This window comes from Protomyctophum parallelum (genome assembly GCF_964188405.1).
Source record: "Protomyctophum parallelum genome assembly, chromosome: 14".
Lineage (NCBI taxonomy): Eukaryota > Metazoa > Chordata > Actinopteri > Myctophiformes > Myctophidae > Protomyctophum > Protomyctophum parallelum.
Window position 1 is genome coordinate 22,132,116 of NC_139709.1, and position 21,042 is coordinate 22,153,157.

General features: G+C 41.7%; 1 protein-coding gene across 1 annotated transcript in view; it reads right to left on the bottom strand.

Annotated features, from left to right (window-relative positions):
• The window catches only part of cfap57 (cilia and flagella associated protein 57), a gene marked incomplete at both ends in the record, with an annotated part of 37,832 nt that extends 19,356 nt beyond the window's left edge, over window positions 1-18,476 (bottom strand). The window contains 13 exons of the mRNA XM_083782665.1: window positions 300-393; window positions 1,810-1,965; window positions 2,276-2,437; window positions 2,619-2,792; window positions 4,982-5,194; window positions 5,488-5,601; window positions 6,802-6,967; window positions 8,510-8,649; window positions 9,217-9,369; window positions 16,527-16,704; window positions 16,964-17,217; window positions 17,577-17,890; window positions 18,317-18,476. Coding sequence (XP_083638791.1) covers window positions 300-393; window positions 1,810-1,965; window positions 2,276-2,437; window positions 2,619-2,792; window positions 4,982-5,194; window positions 5,488-5,601; window positions 6,802-6,967; window positions 8,510-8,649; window positions 9,217-9,369; window positions 16,527-16,704; window positions 16,964-17,217; window positions 17,577-17,890; window positions 18,317-18,476 — 2,278 coding nt within the window. The remainder of the gene's footprint in view (window positions 1-299; window positions 394-1,809; window positions 1,966-2,275; window positions 2,438-2,618; window positions 2,793-4,981; window positions 5,195-5,487; window positions 5,602-6,801; window positions 6,968-8,509; window positions 8,650-9,216; window positions 9,370-16,526; window positions 16,705-16,963; window positions 17,218-17,576; window positions 17,891-18,316) is intronic.
• Between the last annotated feature and the right edge of the window lie 2,566 nt (window positions 18,477-21,042).

Here is a 21,042-nt window from a genome sequence, read left to right on the forward strand (position 1 = left end):
CATGCTATGCTGAATTGTGAATTGTCAAATAACCTTTTTTTTTTTTTTTGAGGGACGCTAGCCCCTCCTACATCCAGCTTTTGGTTACAGTCCACAAACCTCGTCTTAAACAAACATTAAATTCCCGTTGACAATGAATGGAGAATTTTACGTCATAGTGTCTGAGCAAATAGGCATAGTGTCTATTTTACGTCATGGTGATGTATGATGATGAGAAGAGCACCCCTCACTTCACACGGGTGTGATTTTTTTCTTTTCAAGCTGTACCAATGAATTGAGTACAAAAAGGTTTCTCTTGCCTAAATCCCGCATCTCTCTGGAGTGTTTCTCCATTAGGTCTTGGAGCGCTGCCTGGTGAGTCAGGTCCCGCTTTTCCCTCTCAGTCTTCAGGGACTAGAGTGATATAATAACAATAATAATAATAATGGATTTTATTTATAATGCAATTTACATTCCTCTGAATCTCAAAGTGCTACAGTAGGCATTAGGCAAAAATATTAAACAATAGGTAAAATACAGAAAAAAATAACATTACACGATTAAAAGCACACAGTTTAGCATAAAAAGAAACTGTGTTATTGGTCAGGGAATAAAAGCAGTGGGTTTGGGGGAAGGCCTTATTAAAAAGGTAGGACTTTAGTCCTCTCTTGAAGCAGTCGATTGACTGTGGCGCTCTCAATTGTGCGGGGAGAGCATTCCACAGTTCAGGGGCAGCTGTGCAGAAGGCCCTGTCACCCATGGTGCGCAGGTTGGCCGTGACGGGGTTGAGGCAGTATGTATGATGAGCATGGAGGAGGGTGCGGGTCGAGGGTTTCAGGGAGACTAATATAATAGAAGAAGAAGCATACAAAATAGTGCTTTCATATATTTTTTCATTTTTTTGAGGGGTCTTTTCAGCAATTATTCAATGGTGAAGCGGAGAGACAAGAATTGTATGCAATGCTTTTGCGGCGGCGGTGGTTCAGGTGGCTCAGGGGTAGAGTGGCTGGATGGTAACCGCAAGGTTGCCAGTTCGAACCCGTGCTCACCCAGAGTTAGTGTCGAAGTGTCCTTGAGCAAGACACTGAACCCCTAATTGCTCCTGATGTGCTGGTTGGTGCCCTGCATGGTTTCCGCTGCCATCGGCGTATGAATGTGTGTGTGAATGGGTGAATGTAATGCACAATCTATGTAAAGCGCCTTGGATAAAGGCACTATATAAATGCACCATTTACAGTGAGTGAAATCGAAAACTATGCCACTGCCTCATGAAATCCTCCCCAAAGGTTACTGTACCTAAGTGCTTTGGGAGCTTGAATCATGACTGTACTGCTAAAAGCCACAGCAGGGGTGGACATGTTCATTACCAGTTACCTGTAGCTATCGATTATTTTCTTAGAGATTACATTTTCTTTTCTTTTGTTTTGCTTTTTATGCCTTTTATTGATAGGTTGAAAGTAGACTGACAGGAAATGGGGAGAAAGATGGGGGGATGACACGCGGCAAAGGCCGTCAGGATCGGGAGTCGAACCCGCGGCACGCCGTCAGGCTGGCTTAGCAGCCTAGGTGCCCAGACGGTTGAGCTAACCGTCCAGGCCAGAGATTACATTTTTGATTAATCGAATAATCCAAAAGTGTGTGTAGGTCTTTTGGGGATTGTATTTATGAATGAACGATGAACGATTTCGAATACATTTTTACCAAATTGACTAAACTGATTAGTCTGATTAACCACTTCAGCACTACTGACCGGAGTCCCTGATGGACTATACTAGGCCACCTCTACATCAAATATCTTAGCCAAAACACCAATCTACAAGCTCAGTGCACCTGATTCTTGGCCTTGAGCGACTCCATCTCCTGAATGAACTTCTCAGAGAGTTCCTTGATCTTCTCCTTGTGGTTCATGTCCTTCAGGCGTAGCTGGTATTCATTCTCCATCCTCAGCTCCTCCACACGCGTCTTCAACTCCAGCATGTTTTGGTTCTGGCAGAGTGACGGACACGGACACGGACAGGCGTCAGACGTCAAGGAGATACTTTCAACTAGCTGGATCCATTCAGTTAACAGTTACCCACTTGAATCCCAGGATTCATTTGGAACATTTGCCAAAAATAGCCGATCTCCAACCTCAAAACATGTCTCTTAATGCCTTATTTTTACACACATGTATTTAAAACCTTTTTAAAGATCCACAGCAACCCTGAGACAGACAGACAGACAGACAGACAGACAGACAGACAGACAGACAGACAGACAGACAGACAGACAGACAGAGACAGAGACAGAGACAGACCTTCTCCTCCAGGTCAGACTTGGTGATGAGGATCTCCTCGGTGTAGACTAGCTCCTTGTCTCTCCGGAGGCTGCGAGCCTCCTTGTCCATGATCTTCCACACCAGCAGGCAGCCGTCTTCCGATGCTGTGAGAAGGAACTGGTCGTCAAATGTGATCGCCATCTGGGGGAGCAAAAACACACGCTTTATGAAAAAACACAAAAAGTTAAAACATGGAAATAAGAGGTTTCTGCCTGACAGTGATGAAAAAACGTTTGAGCACCACTGATACGTTTTTCCGAAAACTGTCAGGATTTAGAAGACATTTTGTAAAATCTGGTCTCAGATCTTAAAGGGTTCCCACCCTGGTAATGGCCCCACAGTGGGCCTGGTACTCCACCCAGCTCTTCTGGAGAGGTACAGGGTTGGTGATGGCCCTGACGGTGCCGCTGGAGGTCCCTGTGAAGATAGCCCTGCCGGAGCGGGACATGGTTATGGTCGTGTGGGCAACCTCGTCCCCAGGAACCTCCCTCACTATCTGTGAATGGAGAATAGTGGGACTGTGTCATTTTCAACCTGTATTATAAGTACATTATTCATTGTGTATTATTCATACAGTATGTGTAGTACTATATGTGCATATCCTACGCATACAGCACGTACTACACGTACAGCATATGCATTACGTGCACAGTATGTTTGTTGGCTTTCACTACTTTGCTGAAGTCAGTGAAGTCAGTGTGTTGTCTTAATATATTGATTGATTGATACTGATACTTTATTAACAGTTTGAAAGAGTCACGGTTTCACCGATTTATACAAAATAATGCTAAAAAGATAACCCAAATAAGCTCTCATAACTTCTTTCCATAACTTACAGTACACTCTAAACGCAGCAGTGTGCAGACACCTTTACTCAAATAAATACTCAAACAATTGGAACATTTTCCACATGTACTGTATGAGCGCACTACATGTCACATTGTGACACATGGTGAACTTGTAGGTCAGCTATTTTCGCTATTCGCGATAGGACCAAGTATAGAGGCTTAACTTGGTTCAATGAACACTAATCAGGAAGCGTTCGGAATGACTGGGAGAGGTAAAGCCTTTAGCGTCTTTAATAAACGCTATATATATAATAACGGCCTATTCATATTCCAGTTTTAGGCGATAAGGTTAGGTCAGTGTTTCTCAACCTTTTTTGTCCCGGGGCACACTTTTCATAGCCTAAAAATCTCGGGGCACACCTAGATATATGGTGTGTGTATATACTGTATATATACACACCGGTGTATATATATATATATATATATATATATATATAGTAAATATATATATTATATATAATATATATATTTACACCGGTATATATTATATATATATATATATAATATATTATATATATATATAAATATATATATGAACCCAATATACGTTTAAATATATATAATATATATATATATATATGAACCCAATATACTTTTAAAAACCCACATGACAGCACTCGTCAAATAACTTTAAAGAGAAAGAAAAGGACAGAGACAGTGCACACACAATTCACAATCAATGAATCTCACGTTTGCCAACAGCTGTGCGTGTCCACTTATATCTGTTGATTCATCCACTTGCAGTGCAAATGTACCACTCGTCATTATTTTTGTATGACAACACTCTCGATGTCTGCAGACATTTCTTCAATGCGTCGCCCAATTGTGCTATCTGAGAGCGGCACATTTGCTAATTCCTTTGCAAGATCTGCTGGGACCAAGCCCACACCCCCCGCGAGTTTGAATGCTCTGGCTATTACTGTTTCTGCCAATGTATGTGGCATTTTTAACTGTGCCAACATCTCCTTTTTTTCTTTCAAGCTCACGAAAAAGTGTTTGTCCTTTGTAGCGAGTTCATCATGATTGGTATCAAGGTGGCGCTTCAGTTTACTCTGAACAATGCCGCTGTTTGCAAGCTTGAATCCACAAACTATACACAGCGGGATCGGGTACGTTTTATCCCCAGTAAACGTGAAGCCAAACTTCATGTAATCATCACGGTACAGTCTGGCAGGGGCTTTCTTTGTAGGCGTTGCGTTGGTAGTAGTCGCCGTTCCCCCCGGCGGCGAGGGACCGCTTGCTGTGCCGTCATCAGATGCAGGTGACACGGCGGCGCTGTCTGTGCTGTCGGGTTCTGGTGGTGTCTTTCTGGAGGGAACGAAATGTAGCGTCTTCTGGATGCATCTCTTTTTTGCTGCTGGTTCCATCTTGTAGTAGCTGTACAATGTGAATGCCATGTCTGTGCCCCATTTATACAGTAAAGTTGCCAGGCGATTAACATTTATATGGCCGATGGTCGTTAAGAGTCTATTGTTCCGTCGTCATGTTGTTTTCGCACGTCTATTTAGACGTGTGACAACAACAACGACGCAACAATAGGACGCCTAGCTATCGCTTTCGGGGGAGGGCTAGTGTTACTTTCGGTCAAAATCTCGAGGCACACCTGGACAGATCAAAGGCACAGTAAAGTGCCGCGGTACATAGGTTGAGAAACACTTGGTTAGGTGACCACCACAAACTACAACATGACGTCACACCGCGGTGGTCACTGCTCACACAAACACATCTCTCTCTTTTTACTAACCACCGTTTCGGTGGTCACCTTATCACCTAAACCTGGAGTCTGAATAGGCCTTAATAAGCGAGGGACAGACAAGGGAGACATCCTGGGTCCCACCTGATTGTCGTGGATCTCCTTCAGGGTGAGGTCCGTCCCCACGACGAAGATGCTCTTGGTGTCTGAAGACACGGCCACGCCCGTATAGCTGCAGGTCTTGAGGACGCTCTCCGACTCACGCTTGCCGCTCAGCGAGTTCCACTCATACACTGCGCCGTCCATGCCGCACGACACCAGGCGGCTGTCGTCCAGGCTCCACACCACAGACCGCACCTGCCGCCGGTCAACAGAGCAAACAATTGGGCTCAATGGCACTGTTTGATAGTGTGTAATGATGCTAAAACTGGAGTGAAATGTTGTCTCGTATTGACAAACGCGTGGACTAGGCTAGCGCCTCGTTCGGCGCTCAAGACCACCAGAGACGGCGCGCCTCTGTCATGGTCACGGCCATGGTCAGGGTCACAAAAAACAATCGCTCCCTAACGTGTCAGATGCAACACTCATCTACATAAAGATGAGTGTTGCACACTGGGTCAAGCAGATCTATATGCGATGTGAATGCTCACCTTCCCATTATGGCCCTTCAGATTGAGGATGTTCATGAAGGTGGTGACAGAGTAGATGTGGATGACATTTCCATTGACAGCGGCAAACATGTGACCACCATGACTAAAAGCACACTGGAGGAGAGATGGACAAACAATGGCAATGTAAACTATATTTTCTCATGCCAATAAAGCTCAGAGAGAGAGAGCGTGCGTGCATGTGAGCGTACGTGCGTGCATACGTGCGTGCGTGCGTGCGTGCGTGCATGCGTGCATGCGTGAGTGGGAGAGAGAGAGAGAGAGAGCATGCGTGAGTGCATGTGAGTGAGTGGGAGACAGAGAGAGAGAGAGAGAGAGAGAGAGAGAGAGAGAGAGAGAGTGTGTGTGCGTGTGAGTGAGAGATGGACAAACCACAGTGTTGGCAATGTAAACTATGTTTTCTCATGCCAATAAAGCCCAGAGAGAGAGAGCATGCATGCTGAGTGAGTGAGTGAGTTAGTTCACTGCTCTAGTGATTTCTTAAGGTTCAAGGTTCCTCAGCAAGACAGCTTTTTCTGTCAATGGCCCAACTTCATGGAATGAACTCCAATACTCTTTCAAACTGAGCTCCCTGCCATCCTTCGGTCAGTTCAAAGGAATGCTCCAGAATATTTTTCACCGTGATTGCTCCTGCTTCAATTGATTTATTTTACTGATGGTTGTTCTGTATAAAGTTCCTTTGTAATTTACCCTGATTTATAATGTTGTGTTTGATGTATTGTTTTGTGACTGTATTTTTGTGTATTGTAACCTCGGCTACGTTGAAAATGAGGGCTTGCCCTCAACTGTACTGTATAAATAAAGGTGAGAGTGAGTGAGTGAGTGAATGGGAGACAGAGAGACAGAGAGACAGAGAGAGAGAGAGAGAGAGAGAGAGACAGACAGACAAAGGGAATATTATCGGAGAAATGTCCAATCTGGGAATAAATTCTTTACCAAGAAATGTCTAGCAACATATGTCACAAAGATTGAAATTCAATTTCCCTAAGGGAAGCTGCTGAAAGTTGTGGAACCCTTAACCTTATGCAGGAAAATATTAGTCTGTCTTATTTCTCTCCAAATGCCCTTGAGTATGATTAAGGATTACTGTAATTATGTTAAGAAATATCCTTTGTTTAGCGTTTTTAATTTAAATCCTGGATGGCTTGATTCTAGGCTTAATTATAATTATATTATAATGGATATAAATATTTTTGTAAATCTCTATGCTCTCTGCTCTATAGCCCTCCGCCGTGCCGCACAGCTGCAGGGAGATTCCAGCCATACTCACACGCCTCTGGCGCTCTTATACGGTACCTCTCGACAGCCGCGCACAGTGAACTCCTTGAAGGGCTGGATGTCATCGATGAGGAGGTTCATCAGCCTGAGCTTGTCAGAGAAACCAACCAGGATGTGCAGGCCGCTGGGGTGCATGGCCACGCTGTACGCCTCCTCCTGGAACTCTTTATACAGTTCCAGCACACTGGCCACAGACGCAACACACTGTATAAGGCATTGGTTCTCTAACTTTTACATGTCAAGGACCCTTAAAATTATTTTCAGGGATCCCTAGTTTAACTAGAATTAGGCTACAGAGTACAGACCCACATTTAATGGCATCTCTGGGACCACAATTTATATTGTAAAATCAATGTAAATTTAACTCAGTGTACAAATGGAACGAAATGTACCTGATAGGGTCCATTTGGGTCCATTTGTACACTCTCTGAGTTACAGCCCATTTGGTTCCTAACTATCGTTTAGCTGGGTACTCCCTGGAACTCCCTCAAGGAACCCTGGGGGTCCCCGAACCCCAGACCCCACTTTGAGAACCACAGGTATAAGGCGTCTTCCTGGAACTATTAACAGAGCTTCGACACACTGATCATCACAAACACAACGCACAGTGAACCTCGGAGTTAGAGCACCTAACCTAAGACGCAATTCCAAATAGAAGAAATTGTGGATCGTAACGCAATGAGTTGTGAGCCTGTAGATCCACTCATTTCGCTATGTCTTTGGAGGGTGAGAAAAGAAAATGTTTGAAAATGTTTGCTTATAATGACCTGCCCAAAATAAGGATGACAGGTTATCTTGGTTAGGTTGTCAAGTGGTTAATACATGTACTGTACGGAATGGACAAGAAAACGCATATCTATAACATGTGTCACATAAAAATAACTGAATTTGAGGTTAAATGTGAACATTAGGGCATGGCAACTGCCATCCCCGGAGACCCCAAATGATGCCCCTGGTAGACCCCTGGATATGTACTCGTCGTGACCCATAAAGATGGGACCATGACCCACAAATGGGCAGTGGTGTAAGGTAACTAAATACAGTACTACTTAAGTACAGTAATACTGTACTACAATTTTAAGGTCTTTTTACTTTCTTCAGTATTTACAATTTTCAATACTTTTACCCCACTCAGAGGAACAGAGCTCCACTACAATATGAAAACTTTCGTTTTCTAGATAATTTGTAGATTTTATTATTATTATTATTATTATTATTATTATTATCATTATTACAAAACACACTAACCACTTCAGCCCTTGTTGGCCATTTGAAAATAGCAGACAATAGCAGATACAATCACAATGCATTACATTGCATTGCTATTTTCAAAATATTTGTATACATTTTAAACTTGTGAAATGGGACATTCTGCACAATGAGTACTTTTACTTTTGGTACTTTAAGTATAATTTTGATGCCAATACTTTTGTACTTTTACTCAAGTACATTTTGAATACTGGACTTGTAACAGAGTAGGCCTATTCCTACATTGTGGCATTGATACTTTTACTTAAAAGCATGAGAATTACATTGATGATCATGATGCCACATGGTGGACGGGTTTCTGTTCTGTTTTCTTGCCCACAGCCCTCCTATATGAGACAGACCGTGTCAATTTTGTTTTTATTTTTTCTTCTCTTTTTTTTTAAACATTAGTGAGGACCAATTATATGAAGATAGGTAAAACATTTGATGAACCAAAAAGGTTTGTGCCGGTTCTTACTTGGTCTCAAAGTTCCATATTCGCACGGAGCGGTCCACGGAGCAGGTGGCCACGAGGGGTTTACGGATACAGATGGACAGGCCAGTGATGGGCTTGGAGTGGAAGGAGTGGGACAGGAACTCAAAATGTGCTTGCTCCCCCTAGTGGACAATGTTCACAGGTGCAAGTCAGGGCAAAAGAATACTCAGAATTTGCAGAATCTTGGCACAAGAGACACTTTGAGGAGTAGCAACTAGTGAAAGTCAGCTCTTACAAAAAAATCACACCCGTGTGAAATGAGTGGTGCAAATCCCCCCCCAGGGGACCCCCCCCCCCCCCCCCTCTCTCTCTCTCTGTCTATCTCTCATTAGCAGGCAACAGTGCAGCACTATCTCTCTTTCTCTGTTTCTGGCACAACAGCGCCACTTTTGCCCCTACTGGTACTCATAGTCACATTCAACCAGAAATCTTGACACATACACGATACACCTAACGAAGGAAGGAAACAACAAAAAATTCAGGAAGCAAAGACAAAGGGAAATGATGGATGGTACAAAAGGATGTACAAAGGTGTGGAAAGAGTAGTATAGGGAAGGAAGTTTAGACTAGTGACATGATCTGGAGATATTCATTTTGCTATTGGAGGAGACTAGGAGAGACAGCAGAAATGTTGGTGTGGTGGTTATGTATTTTGGGTTGTGTGGCGGCAGGCAGTTTCAGGTCTCTACCTTGCTTATCTCAGCAGAGGACAGCGTGACGCTGTAGAGCTGACCTCGGTCTGTGCTGATGGCCAGGGTCTCCTCTGAGGGGCTGATGCACATGGTAGCGACCATCTGGTCCACCGCACGCCACGGCTCACTGCTGCAAGGGTCTTCTGGGATCTGACACACAGTGGTGCGTAGTAACAAATTTGTATACACATTTTTATTTTTGGAAGCTTATGACTTTTACTCCACCACATTTCAAAGACAAAATATTGTACTTCTCTTCCACTACATTCCTAAGAAGGAACCCCCATGGGACCCAAATAAAACTATGGACATTTTCTAAAGGGCTATTTCTTTTTTTTAACAATATATTTATTGCATTTCTTTTTTTAGACAAACGGACAGTACAACAAAACAATACATAATACAGACAATACAATTATTTAAAATGAAAAACAAACAAACAAAACATACAATACATACATATATAAATACAGTATTAATCAAATAAAATAAGGGCACTTAGAATGGTAACAACAGAGTCCTTATAGCCACAAGATCAAACAGCTGCAGAGAATACAATTACACATTTTCAGTTTCCACCATTAAATAAGATAAATCATTAACCGTAATATATTCGATAAACCGTCCCCATATCTTATCAAACATCTCCTGTTTATTCTTCAAAGTGTAAGTGATTCTTTCCAGAGGAAGACACAATGATAACTCCCTAAACCACTGAGCAATACTGGGTTTGCCTATCTTTTTCCACGATAAGGCTATAGCCCTTTTGGCTTGTAGTAAACATAAATCTAGAAATCTTTGTTCGCTACTCTGAATCTTATGGCCAGGTGGGTAAAGACCTAATAGAAACAGTTTTGGGTCAAGCTCAATATCTATCGACAATATCTTCTGAATCTCCCTCCTCACTTCTTCCCAGAATTTTTTCACTCTTGGACATGCCCACAGACAATGGAAAAGTGTACCTTTGTCTTTACCACATCTGATACAAGTGTCTGGAATATCTGCACTAAATTTATTTAATTTCTCTGGAGTGATATAGACCCTCATCAGCCAATTATATTGCAACAGTTTTAACCGAGTGTTACCCGTCTGGGAATGAGCATCCATACAGGCTGAGCTCCATTCTTCCAATGTCAATTCCTCTTGTAGATCAGCCTTCCATGCATTATATTTGGATTCAGAGGATTCAGGAGATATTTCTACTAACATAGAGTATAAATCAGAAATGATGCCCCTATTAAAGGGGTTCCTGATAAGCTCTTTTTCTATTATTGACAGGGGAGGGAGTGTCAGAGAGTTCACCTGTTTAACCCCTATAAAGCTTCTGAGTTGTAAATACTTGAAGAAGTGTGTACGGGGTAAATTGTATTTGGCAGCTAGTTCATCAAAAGAGAATAGATTCCCCCTTTTGTCAAAAACATCCTTCCATTGTTTAATCCCTTGCTTGGCCCATATCTTGAAGCCCCCATCCGCCCTTCCTGGGGTGAAATGTTCATTTCCCCAAATTGGGCTGAATCGAAAACTGGGTTGGATATCCAAAAGATAAAGTCTGACATCCTGCCAAACTTTAATCATATTTTTAACTATAGGATTAGCTGTATATTTTATCAGTTTTTTACTCGAATTAGAGTAAAGATATTCGGGCAGTGGGAGCTTCAAAGAGTGTGATTCAATGTTCCTCCATGTGGGGGATTCCTTCTCTGTATAATAGAACATTATAGTTCTCAACTGAGCTGCCCAATAGTACCATAACATATTAGGGCACTTTAGCCCTCCTCTATCATAAGGTAAATATAACAAAGACAAACGGAGCCTGGGGCGTCGGTTATTCCAAATAAAATTACGAAACAACTTTTCCATTTTAGTAAAAAAGCCGTCAGGGGGCGGCAAGGGGATATTCTGAAACAAATACAACAGTTTAGGGAGTGTGTTCATTTTGAGAATATTTATTCTACCTATAAGAGAAATTGGAAGATTTGACCATCTGTCCAGCGCTTCTGTAATAGACTCTATAATTGGGCTATAATTCTGATTTACCACATCTTCTAGTTTAGGGACAATCTGGATACCTAGATAGGTAAATTTGTCTACCGTTCTAAAGTGACTTGCGTAATTCGGCGGATTAGCCCTCTCTTTTGGGTTGAGGAGCATTATAGAAGATTTCGAATTGTTAACTTTATATCCGGATATACTGCCAAAATGCTTAATAAGCTCCATAAGCTCTGGTATCGACTGTTCCAGATTTTTTAGAAAAAGAATCACGTCATCAGCATATAACGCAATTTGATGATCAAACCCTCCAATATTTATACCTGTAATTCTTGTACTTCCCCTCACTGCTACAGCAAAAGGCTCTATTGCGATTAAAAACAAAAGGGGGGATAAGGGACATCCTTGTCTGCAGCCCCTACCTATCCTTATCTGTTTTGATACAATATTATTGGTGATTACCTCTGCATAAGGATTGTTGTACAAGAGTTTGACCCATCTACAAAACTTTTCTCCAAGGCCAAAACGCTCCAAAAGATCAAACAAGTAAGGCCATTCTACCCTATCAAATGCCTTTTCGGCGTCCAGTGATAATAAGGCAGTATCTGGCGCCCCCTTCTGGTCATGTAAAATATTTAGGACCCTCCTCACATTATGAAATCCCTGTCTTCCAATCATAAATCCGTTTTGATCTCCCGTTATGATTTCAGGTAATAAAACCTCCAGTCTTTTGGCCATAATTTTACAAAGTATTTTTAAATCTGAATTCAATAGGCTAATCGGCCTCATGTTTTCACATTTATCGTTTGATTTCCCCGGTTTTGGGAGAAGGGTGATCAGGGCTCCTCTCAGAGTAGGCGGGAGTATACCAGTCTGGAAAGATTCTGAAAACATTTCCAAAAGGGGTGTTTTAAGTTTGGATATGAACTTTTGTAGATATCAATGGGCAGGCCGTCTGGTCCAGCTGCCTTTCCAGAGTTCATACACATTATAGCCTCCGTTATTTCCCCTAGAGTTAAACCTGTCCCCAGCTTTGCATTATCCTCCTCTGCTATTTTGGGTAAATTAAGGTTGTCCAGAAATGAGTCCTGTTGTGAATGTCCCTGTGATAATTCGGAGCTATATAATCTTTCGTAATACTCTCTAAACGCTTCATTTATTGCAACAGGGTCTACCACCGTCTCCCCAACACTGTTTTTAAGATTGTAATTGATCTTTCTGTTTGTAGTTTTTTAATGCGCCACGCAGCACCTTGCCCGCTTTCTCTCCTTGGTCAAAAATAGATTGTTTAAGCTTTAGTAAGTTAGCAGCTGCTTTAGAGGCTGACATTTCATTAAATTGAGATCTCAACAACACAACTCTTGGTGTGTTTTAGGCAGGGTCATTGAAATAAATATTCTCTAATTTTTTTATTTTTGACTCAGTAACAATCTTTTTTGGTTGGCCTTTTTGGACTTTGAACTGGTAAAGTTAATTATTTGTCCCCTTATAAATGCCTTAAATGCCTCCCATTTAGTGCAGGCTGTCGTTTCAGTAGTATTAACTGCAAAGTACAAGTCTATTTGCTGCTCTAGAAAGTCATCAGCTCTGAATCCTGCAACCATTTGGGTTGGAATTTCCATTTAGGGGGATCCCGCCTCAGACCGGATCCACATAGATCAGGCTGTTGGGAGCATGGTCCGAAATTAAGATGCTATCATATGTGCAGTCCTTGATTTTGTAAGCCAAATTTGCAGAGATTAAATAGTAATCGATCCTGCTGTACGATCCATAAGTTTTAGAGAAACAAGAGTACACTGAAGTGTCCGGGTATTTTTCCCTCCAAATGTCTTTCAAATTAAGTTCTTTAATAAATTGGTGAATTATTTCCCTACTCCTTTTATGAGATTTATCCGAATGAGATGTTCTATCCTTATCTGGCACCAGAGTACAATTCCAGTCTCCCGCAATGATGTAATGCCCTTTAAGTGATGTCAAAAGAATAAATAGATTGCTGAAAAACTTCGGTCATCTGCATTTGGTGCGTAAATGTTGACTAAAATTAAGCTTTCTGTAAAAAGAGTACCTTGAACGATCAAGTATCTACCCATTTTGTCTGGTATTACCTTTGTGACCTTAAAAGGAATAGACCTATGCACAAGAGTCAAAACTCCTCTAGCCTGAGTATTAAAGGGTGCTGAGAAAACCTCACCCTGCCACCTCCTCCTAATCCTAAGATCCTCCCTTGCCTCCAAATGTGTCTCCTGCAAAAATATAATTTTAGATTGTAAATCTTTCAGTCTCCCCATAACCTGTTTAACTTTTTTGAGTTTTTGCAACCCTCTGCAGTTCCACGATGTGAATTTAACTTCTAATCCACTGGTCATGGCTGTTGACTCTAAATAAAAGTATAATTAAAGTGTCATCGTTCAAACCCATCATTGTGCCCTTATATAGTAAACTCAAAACATACACATAAACCAAAAAAGACCTCACACAAAACACACAAATAACATAACCCTTGAAGCCCCCTAACAAGACTTCTTTCCCCCTCCCATCCATTGGCTTCGGTACAGCCGAAATCTGTTCCACACTTGTCGAGGAACAGTCAAACAACACTGTACGATTCTAAATCTACTCTCCTCCCTCCGTTAATTAAATGAAAACAGTCCCTGTCAATCAAAGTCTTAAAACAATGAGCAGTACAAATCATAACCATGGAACTTTAAACCCAAGCAATTCCTAGTTTCAGTTTTTCCCCCCTTTTTTATATATACATTTTAAATTTTTATAACCATTTATTTTTTTAATAGTGTACATATATACATATATATACACATATATACGCACATACATACACATATGCTAGCCGTTTTTAAATTATACATATTATAAAACATATTAGTCATAACCCTCAATAGTTTTTATAATTGTCATTATTTCCCTTGACTTTCTGTTTAAATTTAAGCCTAAAATAATCTAAACTCTGTGTAATTGTTTAATTTAGCTATATATGTAACAAAGTAACCAACATATACCATACCTAACTTCAGTAAATGTTGTCAGTATTAATTGTCAAATTACCCTTCTAATTTAAACCCAAGCCACTGAAAACCCAGAGTTTCCAAAGGCCAGGAATACACATGACACCTCCGAATACTGCAGGGGGCAGCATAACCTTGTTCTGCTCCAAGGCCATACAACCCCTCGAGCCTAAATATACCCGGAGGTAAAACAAAATGGTGCCGCGAGATGCACCCTGGGACATTGAGTGCCGCGATATGCATCTTGGGAAATTGAGTGCTCACTTACACCAAAACAAAACCCATGGCTAACACTAGATCCTAGTAACGTTAGCATACCAATCCTTCCACCCTTTCTCATATGTCAACATGTTCACCTTCTTTTTTAAACAACAAACAAAATATAAACCGTAAAACGAACGTGTACCCTGTCTAAATAGTGGCGAGATATAAAAATAAATAAATAAAAGTATTAAGCACAACGAGCGTAAGCTCCGGAGCCGTAGGTTTCAAGCCGTGTTCAAAAAAAATAAATAAAAAATAAATAAAGTTAGTTTCAAGTGATTGTTATAGTCTAAGCTCTATCATTCAATTTGACAACAGTTCCAAAAACCCGGTTTACACATTTAAGAAAATAAACTTCTAGGATAACATACAGACTGTAGCAATTTTCTAAACACAACGCCGCTAAATTGGCATGGTAGAAATAAAATTATAGTAGTCTCTCAAGTAATTAAGTCATTAAATAAAAACAAAAACCGCGAGCTGGTTAAGCCTATAAAGTAAACATTAGTTCGGTCATTAGCCACATTGGTCCATCTCAGAACGATATACCCCTTTCGTTTTCAGATAATAAAAAATAAAGTAAATAAAGTCAGAACATTAAACGATGGAATAGTTTATGGTGTTATGGTCAGTGTAGCGATGCTGCTAGATTAGTGACCCATTTACTTCAGTCCCATGAACACCATATACGTTTGTAAAATAAATAATATAAAATAAAGTACAAAAGTTAAGTTTGTGATAACCCCGCCTAGATTAAGAACAGTATAGTAGCAAAGGATATGAATGAATATTTTGGTTGAAGTTTAGCCCCCGAGGCTAGTCACCCTCTTGTCTCCGATCCACTTCGATTCGCCCGGCAAAGATCGCCGCATCCTCAGGGTTGTTGAATGAGTGCGTTCGGTCCTTGTAGGTCACCAGGAGCTTGCAGGCTGGTAGTTGTATCCCACACCGTATTTCCATGGAGCGGAACTTCTGTCTCACCTCGTCGAATCCCTTCATCTTCTTGTGGGTGTCGGTCGGCAGATCTCTGTGGAACCTCACTGGATTGTTCTTGCAGAGTATTTGTCGTTGGCTTTTAGCTGCATTCCACACTGCCATCAGATCTCTGTCGTTCAGAAATTGCATGATGAGAGGTCTTGGTGGAGCGTTTGGACCCCTTCTCGGTCCGACTCTGTGCACCCGTCCCAGGAACGCTTTTGCAGTTAGTGTGATACCAAAAGCTTCTGGAATCCAATTCTCCATAAAAGTGCAGGCATTATCACCTTCAGATTTTTCCGGTAGTAATACTAATCTCAAATTACATCTCCTGGACCTTGTTTCAGCATCCAAAGTCAATTGTTTCAGTTCTTTGTTCTGGCTTTCGAGCCGTGTTACCTTGGTCAGCAGGCTAGTCAGCGTGTCTTCGGTCCCAGAAATGCGAGTTTCTGCAGTTTCAATGCGTTCCACGCACTCCCCCATTTCTTTTTTAATTCCTTCAATTGCAGCCAGCACCGCATCAAATCGGTTGGAAACTTCTGTTCTTGATTCTTGGATTGCATCAAGAATTACTTGCAACTGCGGCCCAGTTCCACTGCATTCGTCTCCGGTGGATTCCTCCTCCTCATGGTCCGCCATGCTGCTGCTAGCTTCCCCAGTTTGTTTCGGCGAGGCAAAATCTATTTTAGACTGCTTTTTACCGCGACCTTTACTCAGTGGTTTTGCTTTCTTCATCAGGGTAACGATTAGGCATGTGAATGTTCACTTTTAGTAGTAGACTGTTTTAATTTTATCAGGATTTCAGTAATTTTTTAACGGAGGTACGAGACACCCGACTGCTTAGCGTGCCGTCATACCGGAAGTCCATCCTAAAGGGCTATTTCAAAGCATTGATATGAAAAAGAAAATGTACTTTGTAATCTGTACTTTTGAATACTTGAGTGAGTAGCAGCAACTGTCACCTGTATTTAAGTAATATTTGAACCACAAGTATCTTTATACCACTGTATAACTAAGTTAGTCCTTCATGCCATTAGAAAACAGAGAGATGTTTACCATGATCACTCTGGTCTTTCTGTAGTTGTCCTTATCTTCAGTCTTCTCAAACAGACAGACGGTGCCGGGACCAGCAGAGCAGGCGAAGCCCTTGGAGTAGGACAGGATGGCAGTGACCCGGGGTGCGGCGGCACTGCCCTCCACCTTGGTTTCCGTTATCTTCTTCCTCTCTCTTTGCCTGTGTAGTGAGGTAAGAGATTCATTCATGTGGTCTTCTTCTCCTGTATAACCTTTCACCACTGGTGGACAGGAACTAAGTAAAATTTACAATTTAGGCATTTAGCAGACGCTCTTGATCCAGATCGACTGTGCTGTCTACGTAACAAGCTATAAGTCTGTCTAAAATACTATCTAAGTCTACATGAAGTGCTATCTAAGGGGCTAGGCTAGGGCAAGTGTACGAGATACACGACCGTGACATGACCCGACTCCCGAACCTGTCAGATTCCTGTTGCTTGCCAGTGACGTCAATCTCCCAGCGCAGGTCACCGGACTCAAACACCAGCAGCCTGCCTGTGTCGGTGCCGGCGATAACCTGCTCCTCCGTCGTCCAGGCGTGGCACAGGAAGTTGATGGCGTCCACCTTGGGGAAGTTCCCCTGCTTCAGAGCGCCCTCTGTGTGGCGGAACAACTTGAACACGCCACTGCCGCTCACACAAAGCTGAGTGTTGTCATATGGATTGAAGCTGACCTGACATCAATATAATTAAAGTGGTGTATGTATTAATACTTTCAGTAGGAGTACGGTATATTATTTCCATATTGATGTCCATTATGTATTTTGTATTTCAATAGTGTACAACACATACAACACAACATTCATGTACAACATTGAAACACATGCATATATACATTGATTGTATGCTTGACTCCTTTGCACATTGAACTGATAAACCATAACAAGCATATTAATGCCTGTGTGTGTGTGTGTGTGTGTGTGTGTGTGTGTGTGTGTGTGTGTGTGTGTGTGTGTGTGTGTGTGTGTGTGTGTGTGTGTGTGTGTGTGTGTGTGTGCATTCCTGTATGTTTGGACACCTGCCATCCATATACCTGTGTTACAGGACAGATGGAGCTGGTTGTCTTGACTGTTGCCACGACTCTCTGTTTCTCCCACAGCCAAAGGATGAGTGTCCACTCTGGGCCCCCTGCCTGGCCGATCAGATACTTGGAGTCGGGGGAGAAAGCCATGCACACAAACTCTTCCATGGGAAGGTCTCCTCCGGTCAGCACCTTCCTCTTTCTGCCCTGTTCGTGCTGCAGGTCGTACACGGTGATGGTGGCTCTCTCGCCACGCTCTGACACGGCCAGGTAACGCTGGTTGGCGCTGATGGCGAGGGCCTCCATGCCCTGGCTCTTCTCTGTGCCTGGAAAGAACACCATGAAAACAAAAAGCCTCAAAGACAAGATATTTTAAATCTTGAGGGATTGAGGTTTGCAAATCACTGTGGCAGGTGTGTAATGGTTGACTCAACATTTAGATATTTCATATTCATTTCATTACATGCCCCCCCCCCCCCCCCAACACGAACTGCACAAACACAAATTTCACCCACTGTTTTACTTGTAAAGCTGTGATAAGACAATACAGTTGATTCTGATTCTGATTATTAATAATAATGAACTTCAAAACGTATGGTTGCTAGTATAGCATTAGCATAGAGTTGAGCCAGGTGTAGCTCTGTTTCCATAGCCCTAATGCCCTTTGCTGTCGTTGAAGGCATTAGAGCTATGGACCAGAGCTAATTAGCCAGGTGAGGATGTTAGAGAACAAGTGGCTATAGGCTACCTACCTGGAATAAATGTCTGCCATCTCTGGTCGATGTTGTAGCGCACACAATTGTTCCCACAGGGGAAGACCACCGTTTGCTCGTCGAAGAAACACAGATTATTAGTTACACCTGCCCGCAAACCGAAGATGAAGTTGGACTGGGCGAGCACAGTGGCCATCATTTGAATGAGTTGACACTATACAGACTCAGGCAGCAGCACAGACAGACTGGGCACAACTTCACAACTAAAGTCACCACTAATTAAATGATAGCAAGCACACGTCAACACGTTGTTCAAATACAGGCTTGGTGGTGCATGACATACGCTGCCTATGCCTACCGAGAAACAAACCTTGTTCACCGTTGTAGAGCTCCGATTAAATTAACTGTAATTTGTTAAACTTTTGTCACACGGACTCAATGCATTGCAGTTCGTTCTTCAGTGTGTATGGTTACCAACGTTACGGGAAACCAAGAGACGATACAATGTTCCAAAATGACCACGTGGTGGCAGCAAACAGCTGACTGTAATTTACAGATTACAATATTGTTAACTGTGTTTACAGAACAGAAGATTAAAGATTCTAAAAATGTCTGCCACAGGGGGGAAAGATCCCTGGGGATATGCAGTGATATTAGTCTGGCCATGCCAGTCTACAAAATGTCTAGACACTTTTTATTGTAGGCCTAGACGCTTTTCACCCCAACCATCCATTAAAGATGTGAATTAATTTTCTTTCAAAATTGGCTTGGAAAATGTACATACCCAGAAGAAGGTGTCTCCTTTACATTTTAGCCTTATGTCACTGTAAAGTGGTTTACACACACCAGAGTTCACCTTGTGAGTACTGCGAGTGAGCCTTGTTTATACTTAACTTCACTGTGCAACGTATGCTGGAAAATAGCAGATATGCAAACTCACATCATTCAAGACACTGAACTTGCAGATCTGCCATTTTTGCCATCCAAATGCATTATATGGTTAAATGGGCCCTGGCCAGTAGACAGACAGAACATGCTGGTCAAAGACCCAGGAGTGCAGCATGAACAGCAACAATCCGCTCTGTGAATGAGAATGGTCTCACCTTCAGCACTCATTAAGTTCAGAGTATGCACCCATACCTCAGAAAAGAAAACATTGTGTGTTAGTGCCTTCTAGCTATAGGGATCGATTTGTAAAAGGATGACTTTTACCCATTTTCAACCCATCTTCATATAATTAGTCCTCAATAATGCTCATTATAATATGGTACAATTTTTGTCTGTGTCTCAGAGGAGGGCTGTGAACAGTTCAGAAACGGGTTAGTGTTAGCGTTAGTCTTTCAGTTTTAGTTTTCATTAGTTTTCAGGTTGATGAAAAAAAGTCTAATGATGATGTCACTGGTAGGTTTCTGAACTGTCTACAGCCCTATGAGGTGATGTTGTACTTTAACCACTTAGGTTCTAGGCCTATAACTTCTTCATATGACAAATAGCCGATCTACAAACACTTGTACATTGACTATTTAAAAAGAATAAAGAATAAATAAAAAGGGGTTCAAGTGGTTAACATAATAATCACTCTTAATTAAATAGTTAAATTACCTTAAACATAATAGTCATATTTCCCAAAAGGAAATTCATGTATTTAATTCAGACTGACAGACACAGTCAAGCTGGGGAAAAAAACATTTTTGTATCCCACTGGCTGTAAAGATGAATGACCAGAAGGGCTCATTGCCCGTTGGTCACCGGCCTACTCAGAAACGATGCAATTGGGGAACGATGCAAGTTGGAAATGCATGCCACACGCAGTTATGCAATAACCGTTGTAACCATTTCACTATGGAAATCTCTATATCCTTGTATCTTTTATGCCAATATATATGGAGATCCCTGATCAGCATATACTTATTTGCCCATATATGGGTATATAACTCATACAACCCAACCCATCGACTTCGCTAAAAGCTTTGCCCATATGGGCATATACTGATGTCATCAGGGATCTCCATATATGGGAATAAAAGGGTCAAGGAAGGACTGACAGATATGAGATCTCCATATATGGGTATCAGGTTTTTATGTGAACTCTGCCTTCCACTTGACTTAGAACGATTTGTAAAACTATATTTTTTGAGGGGCCCTATACAGCTTTAATGTTTGTTTTTCAACGATGCTTGTTTAAGAAAACGCCATAGACAATAAAGAGACATTATAGTTTGTGTTGAGGACTAAAACAAACATTAGCACCCGTTGCTTAAACAAACATTATGTTGTAATTGATGTTGTAAGATGATAAGAGTGCCCCTCACTTCACACGGGTGTGATTATTATAGTTGTAGAGTGAGCAACAAATAAGAAGACTACTCCATAATGGTCGACCTGGGTCCTGGCCTACACAACTAAACAATGATGTATCATTTCGTTGGTCTAAACAAGGGTTTAGATACTTGGGAATTGTAATTACACCAAATCCTACACAATTATTTGAGGCAAACTATACAAAATGAATTAGAGCCATTAAAAATGACCTGGGGAGATGGGATGTTCTTCCTCTCTCCTTATTGGGTAGAGTTGAAACGGTGAAAATGAACGTATTGCCTAGACTTCTGTTCTTGTTTCAGTCCTTGCCTGTCAGAGTTCCCATCTCCACCTTCAAGGCGCTTGACCGAATGATTTCTAAATTTATTTGGCAAAATAAAAAGCCTAGAATAAGGCTCAAAACACTTCTTTTGCCAAAAAATAGGGGAGGCCTAGGCCTTCCC